The following is a 12,500-nucleotide window of genomic DNA, read 5'->3' on the forward strand; positions in this document are numbered from 1 at the left end:
TGTTTTTTTTACTGATTTTGTAATTTTTGTAACTATATTACTTTTTCAATTTTAAAAAGCAATAGCATTAGCTACAAGCAATAGCAATAGCAAAGCAATAGCATTAGCTAAACTCGAATAGATTTAGGTATTGTATGGTTCACTCTAACCAGTCACATTTTTTGTTTCTCAATATTTCGCGTTTTTGGGGGTTTATAAGCCATTTTGTGAGCAAAAAGCTTTTGGGGTTAGTTGGCACAATGATCGCGGGGCTAGTTGGCAACATGTGCCAACTTACAACTTTTCGCATTAGCCGTAAATTCACTTAGGTTATATAACACTACAGATCTACAGACATGCGAAATTATAAAAAAGTAGACAGGCCAGCAAATTCTAAAAATGTTACAAAAAACGCCGTTGTTGCTATTTTTATAGAGGGAAAGTCTATTCGATCGACTTAAGGGCAATAAAGGTTAATGTCAAAAAATATTGTTGGATAAAAATCATCAAGACTTTTCATATAAAAGATACGTTTGAAATATATGCTTAATGTTGCTAAACTTGTCTCTTTTTATATGGTGTGCCAACTTACCTTGAGAGTATAGGCAACTTACCCCGGGCCGGGTTAAGTCGGTACATATTTTTTTCTTTTTTGGAGGCCCTTTTTGGGCCACCAATTATAATTTTTTTAAATCTTTGACACTTGAACATGCTTGCCAAATTCATATTCTTTTGAAGTGCAATTTGATATCCTCAAAAAAGTTCACCCAGAAATGCATAGAGCTCAAAAACTAAAGCTGTAGCCAACTAGCCCCGGTCTCCCCTACGAAGAAAACTAAATATCTGGCAGGAAAGTCAAATCAGCTAAAAGAATCAATAAAACCAAATAATTAGGTGATCATTTGCATTTCTTTTAAACTTTGTTTTAGAAATTTTTTTAATGATTCATAAGTTTTTTTGACGATATATAAATTTTTGGGAAGATATTTTATTTCGACTTTTTAGATTTTTTTGACACTTTAAAAAATAAGTACGTTAGGTTGATTTAAGTAAAATTTGTTCCTCTTGTGCAACCTTCTCCTACAAAATCACTATTATGACGATGAACAATGGTAATTATAGAAATCCATCATATCTCCAAACGAAATAAAAAAATTAAGTATTTTATTGTTACCAACTTTTTCTGTTATTGCTTAATTTAGGAAATTATTTTTTAGAGGTGGGCACTTCCGAAAGAAGTTCCGATATTCGATATTCCGATAGCATCGTACTAAAAAAAAGATTAGATTAATTGCATGTAACGGACTTTCGGACTGGCAACATTAGACTTCCGATATTCAATTGTTATCATACCGTCCAAATTTTGTGATTCCTGATTTTTACAAATGTAATAAATTAATTTTTGTGAGCAAGCGCACAAAAAAATGGTGCAGACGAATGATCTCAGCGTTTTGATGTGGCGAATGAACAATTTTTTACTTACCATACCTTATGTACCTACCTAGAACCACTTCTACAGAAATAGTTGTACTAGGTCTTTATTAATTTTTTTCACTCGCTTAAGTTCAATGAAAAACTCTTAAATCCAGTGAAAATGTTTATATGCTTACACTGACTTTTCTATATTTAAAAATAAATTCAGCTAATGCTTTTTCTTGCACTGTATTTGTTGATGTTTTGTGTGTAAGGCAGTGTGTCCAATATAAGTCTAAAACCATTCTTTAAATTTTGAAAAAACACAGCAAAAAGAGTGATTTTTTTAAAAATGGGTAAAAGAATAATTTAAAATAGAGTTCAAATATTTTTTTGTGAACTATCGGATTATCGGACTATGAACAATAGGACCGAAATTTTATTGAACTATCAGACTATTGACATATCGGTTATCGCACCGATGAATAAGGAAACTATCGGACTATCGGATATCGAACTTAAAAAAAAAAAGCTACCGGTTACCCAGCTCTGTTGTTTTTTAAAACGGTCAAGCTTAAATGAAATGTTCAGTGGTATATCTAAAAATACCTTAAAAAACAGACATGTTTCAACTTCCCAAATATTATCCGATTAGTATTCTGCGCATGTCTAGAAATTCTAAAAGAGAATATGAAAAAAATGACTAAAAGTTTGCAGTTAAGTATTTAAAATATTTTTTAATAAACTTACACTCAGCAACAACTTTTACCTCGTTTCATTATCTGTACTTTAGACATTTTTAATCTTTGAACTTAAAGTTGGCAAAAAAAGTTGTAATTAAACAAAATGGCATTCAAAAATTAATCTTAACCCAAATGTTACGAACAAAATATCTTTAAATATCGATAGATGTAAATAATAATAATCTATAACATAAGTAATAATAAAAACAAGTTAACAGTATAATAAATACATAAAAGAGCAAAATATCAATAACTATCAGACCAAAATATCAAAATGAAAAGAAAGTTTTTTGTTTTGTCACACCTTATTAAAAATACATTGTTCAAAATCTGAGTACTACAAAAGAACTAAAAAAAATATCTGACACGTTGTAATCTATATTAACTCTTCACAGACAAATTACTAAAACTGATGAGGGAAAACCTTCCTCGTTGCTCAAAAAGTGCATTAAAGTTAACGTCTTTTTCAGTTGGAAAAATGTAAATATTCGTTGTCACAACAACAACATAGTAGAACGTTTTAAAGAATATATTTTATTGCGTAGGGTGTATCTTTTTTTATAATCTGGCAAATTCTTTGTTGTTGTCATTTCTTTAGTGTACAACTTGAGACGAAAATTTTGAAGAAATCCATTCAGTGAGACATTACTTCTGTCTGTACTTTAAAACTTTAGGGATGATTTTTAAAGTGAAACAATCCTTGTTGCATTCATTTCCTTGAAACTTTTTTGGAATTTCTCTCCTATGTTTTAATTTCCATTCGCTTCGTATTGCCCTACATTAGATTTCTTACTTCGGAAGCGCGTACCTAATGGTACCCATATTGCATCAAAATGCTGTACTATTGAAGTGAGTAGAATATATTTAATACTATTCTGATCACAAGATGCGATTACAGCCAAAGATATGTAACTGGATACGTCACCTAGCAGTACTTTAGGATCATCTCAACCTCTCTACGACAGTTTTGGTGATGCTTTGAAAGGTGTAATTGGTATACTCTCGTCCTCTTATTTTTCTTTTGGACTTTACCATATTTTTGTTCTGTGTTTTACTATATTTTTGTTCTGTGCTGTGTTTTTAATTTGTATTTCTTTTGTAGGTAAACCAGCGAAGCGAATAAGCTAAAAATGAAATGCACCAATATTGTGTTTAACAAGATTATTATTTACATTCAAACTTTTATTTAATTGATGTTGGTTTTTACAGTTTTTACATGTAAGATTTCGAACAAAAAAAAGTACACTAAGGGAGTTTGTTTTGCCTAGAGCCACCTTTTAAGCTTGCTTTTTTAAGTGTGACCACATGCAGTTTCTGTGTTTATGTTTTATTTGAATTGAAGAGTTCAATTGTAATTTTAAATAAAATATATTATTTATTTAAGTAGGTCACAGAGTGTTTTGAAAAAATTACACAAACTCAACGGCGCTTATTCTAAACTAGTGATTTTCCTCCAGAAAAGCGACCCCTCTAAAAAGATTTTACCTTACGCGCTTGATATGCTGAGTATTACTTTTGAGTATGTGCATAGTCTTAGATTTATAGACCAATAGCAATCAGATAATATTACGTTCACGATTTAATATATTTTACGCTAAAAGACGCAGATAATATAGAAATTCCTGTGTTTTGCAAATAAATATTTAAAAAATGTCACTAATTTAAATTTAAAAGGCGCAAAAAAAAATAAATAAATAAAATTACAAGGATAGTTTTGTAGAAGCTACCTCAAATGACAGAGCGCTCTTCACCGTCATTTTAACTGAAAGTCACAAAATATAACTTCTACAAGGAGCAGATCATTTTAAAGTTTATAAATTTGAGAATGAGCTTTCTTTAATCGAATTAAGAAAGTTTTTAGCTTCTTTTTTTTTTTTTTGAATGTTTTGCTTTAAAAATACGAAGGATAAGTAATTTTGAATTATTAAATTCTGCCCTGAGAACATATTTATAGCTCCGAAAATTTTTTATCCGTTAAGTTTCCGGTAAGTGTTACTTATTTTTCCTAGTGTATTTTGTACATCGTCATCGTCATCATCGTCATCATCATCGTCATCATCATCATCATCATCATCATCATCATCATCATCATCATCATCATCATCATCATCATCATCATCATCATCATCATCATCATCATCATCATCATCATCATCATCATCATCATCATCATCATCATCATCATCATCATCATCATCATCATCATCATCATCATCATCATCATCATCATCATCATCATCATCATCATCATCATCATCATCATCTTCATCGCATATTCACAGATGTAAGAGAAAGTATTAAGTTACTAAATTATAGAGCAACATGAAAAATTTTTTACAAAAGACAATTATGCTAAACAACAGTGCCCTGATCGGAAGAAAATAAAAAAGTTATAAAACGCAGTCGGTTGGTGTATCAAAATACACAGTTGTCTGAAGTATCAGTAACTGATGGATTATCATTTTTAATAGAACATTAAGCTGTATTCGGTATCTCATGTCAAGTATTTAATGTCACAGCAAATACAGCATTCTTGAACTTCAATAGCATTTTGTTCATGATATAATTGTTAATATAATCGTCGAATATAATCGTTAATATAATAGTTAATATAATCGTTGATATAATCGTTGATATAATCGTTGATATAATAGAACCAGTGAGAGTAAACTTCAAGCGCAGCAATCAACCATGTTCTTCGTTTAATCGGCGGCATGAACAAAGGTAAGAAATCTTATACCTATTGCGTGCCTTTTATTTCGGAAGTTTTGAACGGGTTAACAAACTTTTTAAACAATTGATTTTTAAGAGGAGTTTTTTTTTAACCATACAAATTTTTCTCAAGATGTAAAATGAGATGAGAACGTTTAAAGACCATTTTAAAATAAACAAACTGCAGTGAATTGATGTAAACTGCCAAACTGTGCAATGGAGATAATCAAGATGATCTTCATAATATTCTTTTGTATAAATGAATTCATTTAACAAAAATTTGTGTTTTAAAAACTTCGATAAAATTCGAAATCCCCCAGATATTCACCGAGAATTATACTAATTATAATAATTATGATAATTATTCTTTTTGTTGACATAAACATTTATTTGAATTTTGTTAACATAAACATTTACTTGAATTTAGAGAAAATTCTGTTTATGATTTTAAAATGAAATGATTAAAAGATACTATGAAATTTTTTTGAATGAATATACCTTTTTAAAAAAAAACAAAATATAAAAAAAGAATAATTATTAAACGCTTTTGTTATATCCTAACATAAATTAGATCACCTTAAACAAAATCACCTTAGCATTAAAATCATTTTAAAAGTATTTCGAAAAAAAATAGGGGAAAATTGGGTTTAACGTATCAAGTACTTTAGATAAATCCGGCTTTAAGACAAGAGAGATTAATATTTAGGCATTAAGAAAAATCTATAAATTTAATTCATTGTTATAGAAAAGAGTTCTAAACGAGCCTTTAGTGAATTGTAGTAACTTACAAAATCCTATTATTTTTTTATGGTTATGCTTGATTAATCTTTGATTAAATAAGAAATTTACATAATGAAAAACAAAATCTCAGAAAGCGAAAATTAAACTTGTGATATTTATATATGTTTATGTGATATATATTAATTACACATTACAAAATCAAGATAGATATGAAAAAAACACTAATTTAGGAGTTATTTTAAATTCAATTTGCCATCTTAATTCATTCAGTTAAGTAAATTATATGTTATAATATTTCTACAAGATTTTTCATTAAATACCTCGGGTCGTTATGATGCAATATACAGCCTTTGTCAAATTAGGAGCGTTTTTTTTTTATTGAAAAAAATACACAGTAAACATGTAAATAAAATCAATTTTTGTTTGATTTTCTTCTCCTTCAATTTTACATGAAGCTTTTAAATGAATTGGCTAGAATTTTGTTTCCAAGGGAAAAATTCCTGTTTCATTGAAGTCGCATGGGAGCAATGTCAACATCATTTGTAAAATGTTTAATAAAAGCCGCTTTTATTCAAGAATGCAAAAAAGAAAAGAAGACATTACGACAATAGGCTTTAATTTTATTCAAACAGTTTGTTTTTTTACGGCAATCCATGTAACCATAAAAAGTTTCTCTTTTCGTACGAGTCGTTGTTAACACAAAGTATGATTTTTTACGTTTTCCTTAAGTCTTTATATTCCTTTTGTTTTTATTACGATAGTGGCAAAACAAAAAATGTCCAGAAGTTAATTTTTTTCAACGATCATTTAATAAAAGATGAGGGTTTTTCGTTTTCTTGACTATTTTTACTTTTCTTACTATTTTCATTTTTACAACTGTTTTTTTTAATTTTACATTTTATTATAATATACTTTTTATCGTTATTTCATGAGGCTTTAGTTTATTTTTTGATTTTAGAACTGTCTAGAAAGTTTTTAAATATGTAGAAGTTATTTATAAAGCAATAGATGAAAAATGATACAGCTAAAGTTCTCTGATAAAGTTGCTGACCTCATCAATAAAAAAAAGGAAGCTAGTTTAAAAGAACTCAAATCGCCAATAAGTGTTGATGATTCTTTCCAAACAACTACCTCAACCTCCAAACCACTCTTCCAAACTACCGTTTTAACTTCTAGAAAGCCTCTCATTGAGAACAATACAATGTCCAATTTACCAATCACAGATACTCTTTACGAAAGCAAAACTTTTATAAATCCTCTCTTCGAAGTTTGCGCAAATGACATCGATAAACTGTACATTCATAAGCAGCATACGACAAGCGGACAGCAGAGGATGCTTCTGCATGAAAGTAATCGGCTATCAAAAAGACAAGAGCAGCAGGTTGAAGTAGAATTCACAGTTTTAAAAAACTGCACGTTTTCTCCAAAAAGGAATAAATATTCAAAATTAGAAAGCGAAAAAGTTGATCTTGTTTCTAACAGCCAAATAAATCCAAGAAAACAATCATTTTCGTTACTTAAACGGGTAGCCAAAAAAAAACTAAAGAAACGATTGCGGAAAATTGCAGAAGAAAGGCTGAATGTTAAAGAAATTTTCTCTCGATATGTCCAAACTTCAACATTGCATGGGTATGCTTATGCGTGTTCTGATACTTTTTATATTCGCAGAATTTTGTGGACAATGCTAATGTTTGTTGGGGCTCTTTATTTCTTACTAAAGCTAAGGGTCGGAATAATAGAGTATTTTCAATATCCTTTTAGCACATTATCAACCGTAGATTTTCCTGAATCTCTCACTTTTCCTGCTATTAGTATTTGCCCAATAAACAACTTTAATAAAACTATAATTGAAAATAGCAAATTAAAACGGTTATATGATGCTAATCGACTTCCTTTAGATAAAAACTGGATAGATCCGGGGTTTGATATTCCTGGAAATGAACTCGCTGAAATTTTAGAAAATAGTTCTTTGCAAATAGATAAATTGCATTCTTATTGTGATTGGATCAGTAGAAACACAAGCCATCCAGAAATACCAGTAAATCCGTGTGGGATCGAAAATTTTACAAAGTATTTTAACTATAAAGACCAACTCTGCTTCACACTTAACTCTGGAAATGAAGGTCATAAGCTATTGTCTGTTGACCACGAAGGTATAACATATGGATACGAGCTTGCTCTAGATATGCATAATACTGAAATAATTAGTAGTTACCCTTATACTGGTGTTAAATTAATTATACATGACCAATGGGAGTCCCCTGTAATGAATGATGGTTTTGTAATATCACCAGGAGATAAAACTTTTATAAAAATGGAGATGGTTGAGGTATACAATTAATCATACATACATACATACATACATACACACATACATACATACATACATACATACATACATACATACATACATACATACATACATACATACATGCATGCATACATACATACATACATACATACATACATACATACATACATACATACATACATACATACATACATACATACATACATACATACATACATACATACATACATACATACATACATACATACATACATACATACATACATACATACATACATACATACATACATACATACATACATACATACATACATACATACATACATACATACATACATACATACATACATACATACATACATACATACATACATACATACATACATACATACATACATACATACATACATACATACATACATATTTAGGTATATATGTATATATATTTCCTGTACAAATATTGATTGTATAGTTTGCATTTAAACATAAAATGTTTTACATTTTATGGGCTCAGAGAATTCTGTAAATCTGTAAATATTTATTTAATCTCAGCAAATGTCAAACAAGTTCATTCACATACACCAAGTATATTTAACTTTTACCAAATTTTTCAAAGGAATATAGCTAAGAATAAGCTTGCAATCTGTTACCCAGCAAGCACAACCATACGAGACCCAAACGGGAACTATCTGGGATGTCAAACGGGAACCATACGGGATTTGGCCGCGGGATCTACACGTAATGTAAAAATGTAAATTATAAATAACCAAAATTAAAAAAAAAATCTATAAATTAGATCTAAAACACATCCGGGAGAAATCTGGGATCAATACGGGGAAAAGAAAAAAGCAGCCGAAAGATTTTTTGTTTTTTTTATTTTAACCATATGGTTCCCGTGTAGATCCCGTGGCCAAATACCGTACGGTTCCCGTTTGACATCCAGATAGTTCCCGTTTGGGTCTCGTATGTGTTGTGGCTGCTTGGTACGCAAAGCAATTTCTTAGTTAAATAAAAAGAAAAAAGTGGGTTTCACAAATACTTAAGATACTGATATTCTTTACAGACAAAGAGCTTGCAACCGCCCTACTCAACAAAGTGCGGCAACGTGAAACTAAAGTACCATTCAGTTTACAGCCAGAAGACATGCCTTCTTGAATTAATGACTGAATATTTAGGGAAAACATGCAGGTGCCGGACTCTCTTTATGCTAGGTGGTTATATTTTGTTAATTTATGAAAAAAAGTTGTTGTTAGTAAAACTTGGTATAATATGTTTTCTATCATTTATTGTTTATATTATCATTCATTGTTCTCCTTTAGATAATGGAATGCGATATTGCTCATTAAGAGAGACATTTGCTTGCATATTTCCTGCAAAAGGTTTTCAACAGTTTATTTGTATATTTTATTCGTTGCCGTATTTAAAGCTATTGAAGCATAATAGGCTTATGTTTGTTTGTTAAGAATCATTTAATGAGTATGATATGCGGGAAAGATGTCCAGTTGAATGCAAGTCTCTAACTTATAAGCACGAAATTACATATGCTCGTTTTCTCCATAATCCACCAATAGGTGTTTCGGTACCTTTAATGGAAGAAGCAGCCAAAAAAAAAAACATGACTCCACCTGTACTAAGACTAAAGAAAACAAAACGCATGACATCCAAGGAGCTAGGCAATTACATCAAGTAAATTATTTTTTATTATTGTTAAATTTCTCTTTTTTGTCATATAGATCTAACTTCTTTTAGTATGTCTGTATATGCACACATATTTAGTTTCATGCCTCGATATATTGCGAAGTTAAGCAATGAAAAGTAAGAAATAAAATTTTTTGGGTGAAATCATATCTATTATTATTATTATTATTATTATTATTATTATTATTATTATTATTATTATTATTATTATTATTATTATTATTATTATTATTATTATTATTATTATTATTATTACTATTATTATTATTATTATTATTATTATTATTATTATTATTATTATTATTATTATTACTATTATTGTTATTATTACTATTGTTATTATTACTATTAGTATTATTATTATTATTATTATTATTATTATTATTATTATTATTATTATTATTACTATTATTGTTATTATTACTATTGTTATTATTACTATTAGTATTATTATTATTATTATTATTATTATTATTATTATTATTATTATTATTATTATTATTATTATTATTATTATTATTATTATTATTATTATTATTATTATTATTATTATTATTATTATTATTATTATTATTATTATTATTATTATTATTATTATTATTACTATTATTATTATTATTATTATTATTATTATTATTATTATTATTATTATTAGTAAGTAATAGTAATAGTAATAGTAATAGTAATAGTAATATATATTTGTTACAACAAAAAATAATAATAATTGACAAAATACAAATTATAGATTGTCAGATTACAGTTAGTTTTTGTGAAGCTCATATTGCAACTTTTTCTAAGGAAAGCTGCGAGCTGTAGTAACATTAAAGCTTATCGAGGTTCGCTTTAAAACTGTTGACAGTTGGAGAACTAATTACTTTATCTGGTAACATGTTCCATGCCTTGGCAATGCGGTTGTTAAAAAAGTGGAATCGAGCTAAATTGTTTCTGTACTTCTCACGGTGATGAATTTCTCTGTGATTTGCTCTTGGTGGAATTGTGATGAGGGGAAAGTGCCAGTTGACTATGTCGATGTTATTAGTAAGTTTATATTTTTGAATGAGGTCACCTCTTTTACGACGTTCAACTAGAGAAGATAGGCCAAGATGTAAACATCTGGACTTGTAGTCTAACTTTTTTAGTTTGTCTGGTACTTTTGTTGTTCTACGCTGTATTAACTCAATAGTTTGTTCATCTTTCACCAAATGGGGGTTCCAGGCCGGAATCGCAAACTCAAGTAAAGGACGAATGTAGGTGCAATAGAGTTGTTTCCATAAAGAAGCATCACGAGATTGGAAAGTGTGTTTTAGGATGCCTAGCATTTGATTTGCTTTGCATGAGGCAATGATGGATTGGGTTTCTACTTTAAGATCATTGGTAATTTGAATTCCCAAATCACGCTCAGAGGTGGTTGCTTCCAATGTAGTTCGAGTCGTTATTGAACAAGGGCCTAATTCCTCCATTGAGTACTTGAAAGGAATTAATTTTTTTTGACCAAAGTGCATAACCTTGCATTTCTTTGCGTTTAACTCCATGAGCCAAGATTTAGTCCAATGAACAATTTGGTCAATATCTGATTGGAGTTGAAGTTGAGCAGCAAGTGAGTTGACAATGCTTAGGATTTTAGTGTCATCAGTGTAGATCTTACAACTGTTTTCTTTGCTTATTACATCCGGCAGATCATTGATGAAAATGACAAATAAAATTGGACCCAAGACTGATCCTTGTGGAACTCCACTTGTCACAGGTAACCAATTCGATTGAGTGTCACCAAGGATGACTCTTTGAAACCTGTTGAGTAGGAAAGCTTTTATCCAATTGAGAAGATTGCCTTCAATTCCGTACATTTTTAATTTGTAAAGCATTCGTTGATGTGGGACTTTGTCAAAAGCTTTAGCAAAATCCAGAAATATGACGTCAACTGGTAGCTTTCTGGCTACATTTCCAGTCAAGAAGTCCATTGTTTCAAGGAGATTTGTAACGCTTCTAAAAATCCATGTTGACTATTTGATAAAAGTTTGTTTGATATTAGGTGCTGCATAATTGCCTTCTTAACTAGTTTCTCCATTATTTTACAAGGAATTGAGGTGAGGGATATTGGTCTGTAGTTTGATGGGTCGATTCTAGAGCCCTTCTTAAATAAAGGTGTTACATTTGCTTTGGACCATGAGCTTGGAATTTCACCATTGTCTAATGACTTTTGGAAGATGAGAGTAAGTGGAGAAGACATTGAGGTAGAACAATAGCGTAAAACGTGAGGACTGACATTGTCTACACCAAGTGATTTAGATATATCTAGTGCTGAGAGTTCCATAATTGTGGCCAGAGTATCGAAAGATATATTATTGAGGATTGCGTTAGTTCTACGATCAAAACGGGGAAGATTGTCATTAGATGGCTCTTTGCTGAAAACTGATTGAAATTGATTGTTAAGTGAATTGGCTATTTTAATTTTGTCAGAACTAATGATCTCACTGGAACTGGTGATTCGCATAGATGAGATCTGATTTATTACAGAGCGTTTACTATTTATGTATGAAAACAGTCTTTTAGGGTTACGCTTATCATTGGCAAGGGCATTTTCGAAGGATTTCAGAGAAGAACGACTTAGTTTTTTAACGAGCTTTCTAGTTTCTCTATATTTCACAACCAGGGATGTAATTTTCCATTTTGAACTGACGTTACGAGCCCAGAGCGATTTTTTAAGTCGAATAAGAGATAATAGTTCTTTTGTCATCCATGGTTGTTTTTTGGGGGATGGTTTGTTCGGCACACGAGGGATGAATTGATGACAACATTCATTGTATTTGTTGAGCCAAAGTTGGTAACATTGTTCTACGTTTAAGTCTTTAAAAATAGATGACCAGTCAACCTTATTGAACTCTTCGTTGATTTTTTCGTAGTTA

The 12,500-nt window shown here is 29.9% G+C and overlaps 4 protein-coding genes and 1 long non-coding RNA gene across 7 annotated transcripts in view; 2 read left to right on the forward strand and 3 right to left on the reverse strand.

The window, feature by feature from the left end:
• The window catches only part of LOC149892434 (uncharacterized), a 335,617-nt gene that overhangs the window by 321,288 nt on the left and 1,829 nt on the right, over positions 1-12,500 (reverse strand). The window lies entirely within an intron of this gene.
• The window catches only part of LOC145190968 (mitochondrial carnitine/acylcarnitine carrier protein-like), a 176,862-nt gene that overhangs the window by 162,539 nt on the left and 1,823 nt on the right, over positions 1-12,500 (reverse strand). The window lies entirely within an intron of this gene.
• Positions 1-12,500, reverse strand: part of LOC149892446 (NADH dehydrogenase [ubiquinone] iron-sulfur protein 5-like) — a 21,554-nt gene that overhangs the window by 7,222 nt on the left and 1,832 nt on the right. The window lies entirely within an intron of this gene.
• LOC149892447 (uncharacterized) lies at positions 4,044-6,212 on the forward strand. Its single transcript, XR_016449505.1, has 3 exons — positions 4,044-4,120; positions 4,790-4,859; positions 6,079-6,212. It is a non-coding gene; the product is annotated as an uncharacterized LOC149892447 (long non-coding RNA).
• LOC145184825 (acid-sensing ion channel 2-like) overlaps positions 6,211-12,500 on the forward strand; it is an 11,130-nt gene continuing 4,840 nt past the window's right edge. Inside the window, exons 1-5 of one of the 3 annotated variants that reach the window (XM_090077378.1) lie at positions 6,211-6,291; positions 6,547-7,917; positions 8,963-9,110; positions 9,219-9,278; positions 9,363-9,585. In XM_090077378.1, the coding sequence (XP_089933504.1) occupies positions 6,604-7,917; positions 8,963-9,110; positions 9,219-9,278; positions 9,363-9,585 (1,745 nt within the window). In that variant the 5' untranslated portion in view covers positions 6,211-6,291; positions 6,547-6,603. Of the gene's footprint in view, positions 6,292-6,502; positions 7,918-8,962; positions 9,111-9,218; positions 9,279-9,362; positions 9,586-9,675; positions 9,729-12,500 lie in introns of those variants that run through there. The other 2 variants (XM_090077379.1, XM_080060602.2) reach the window with 2 other exon arrangements.

This window comes from Hydra viridissima, unplaced genomic scaffold (genome assembly GCF_058129835.1).
Source record: "Hydra viridissima isolate aposymbiotic clone 2 unplaced genomic scaffold, HvirCarnegie_v1 scaffold_2, whole genome shotgun sequence".
Taxonomy (NCBI): domain Eukaryota; kingdom Metazoa; phylum Cnidaria; class Hydrozoa; order Anthoathecata; family Hydridae; genus Hydra; species Hydra viridissima.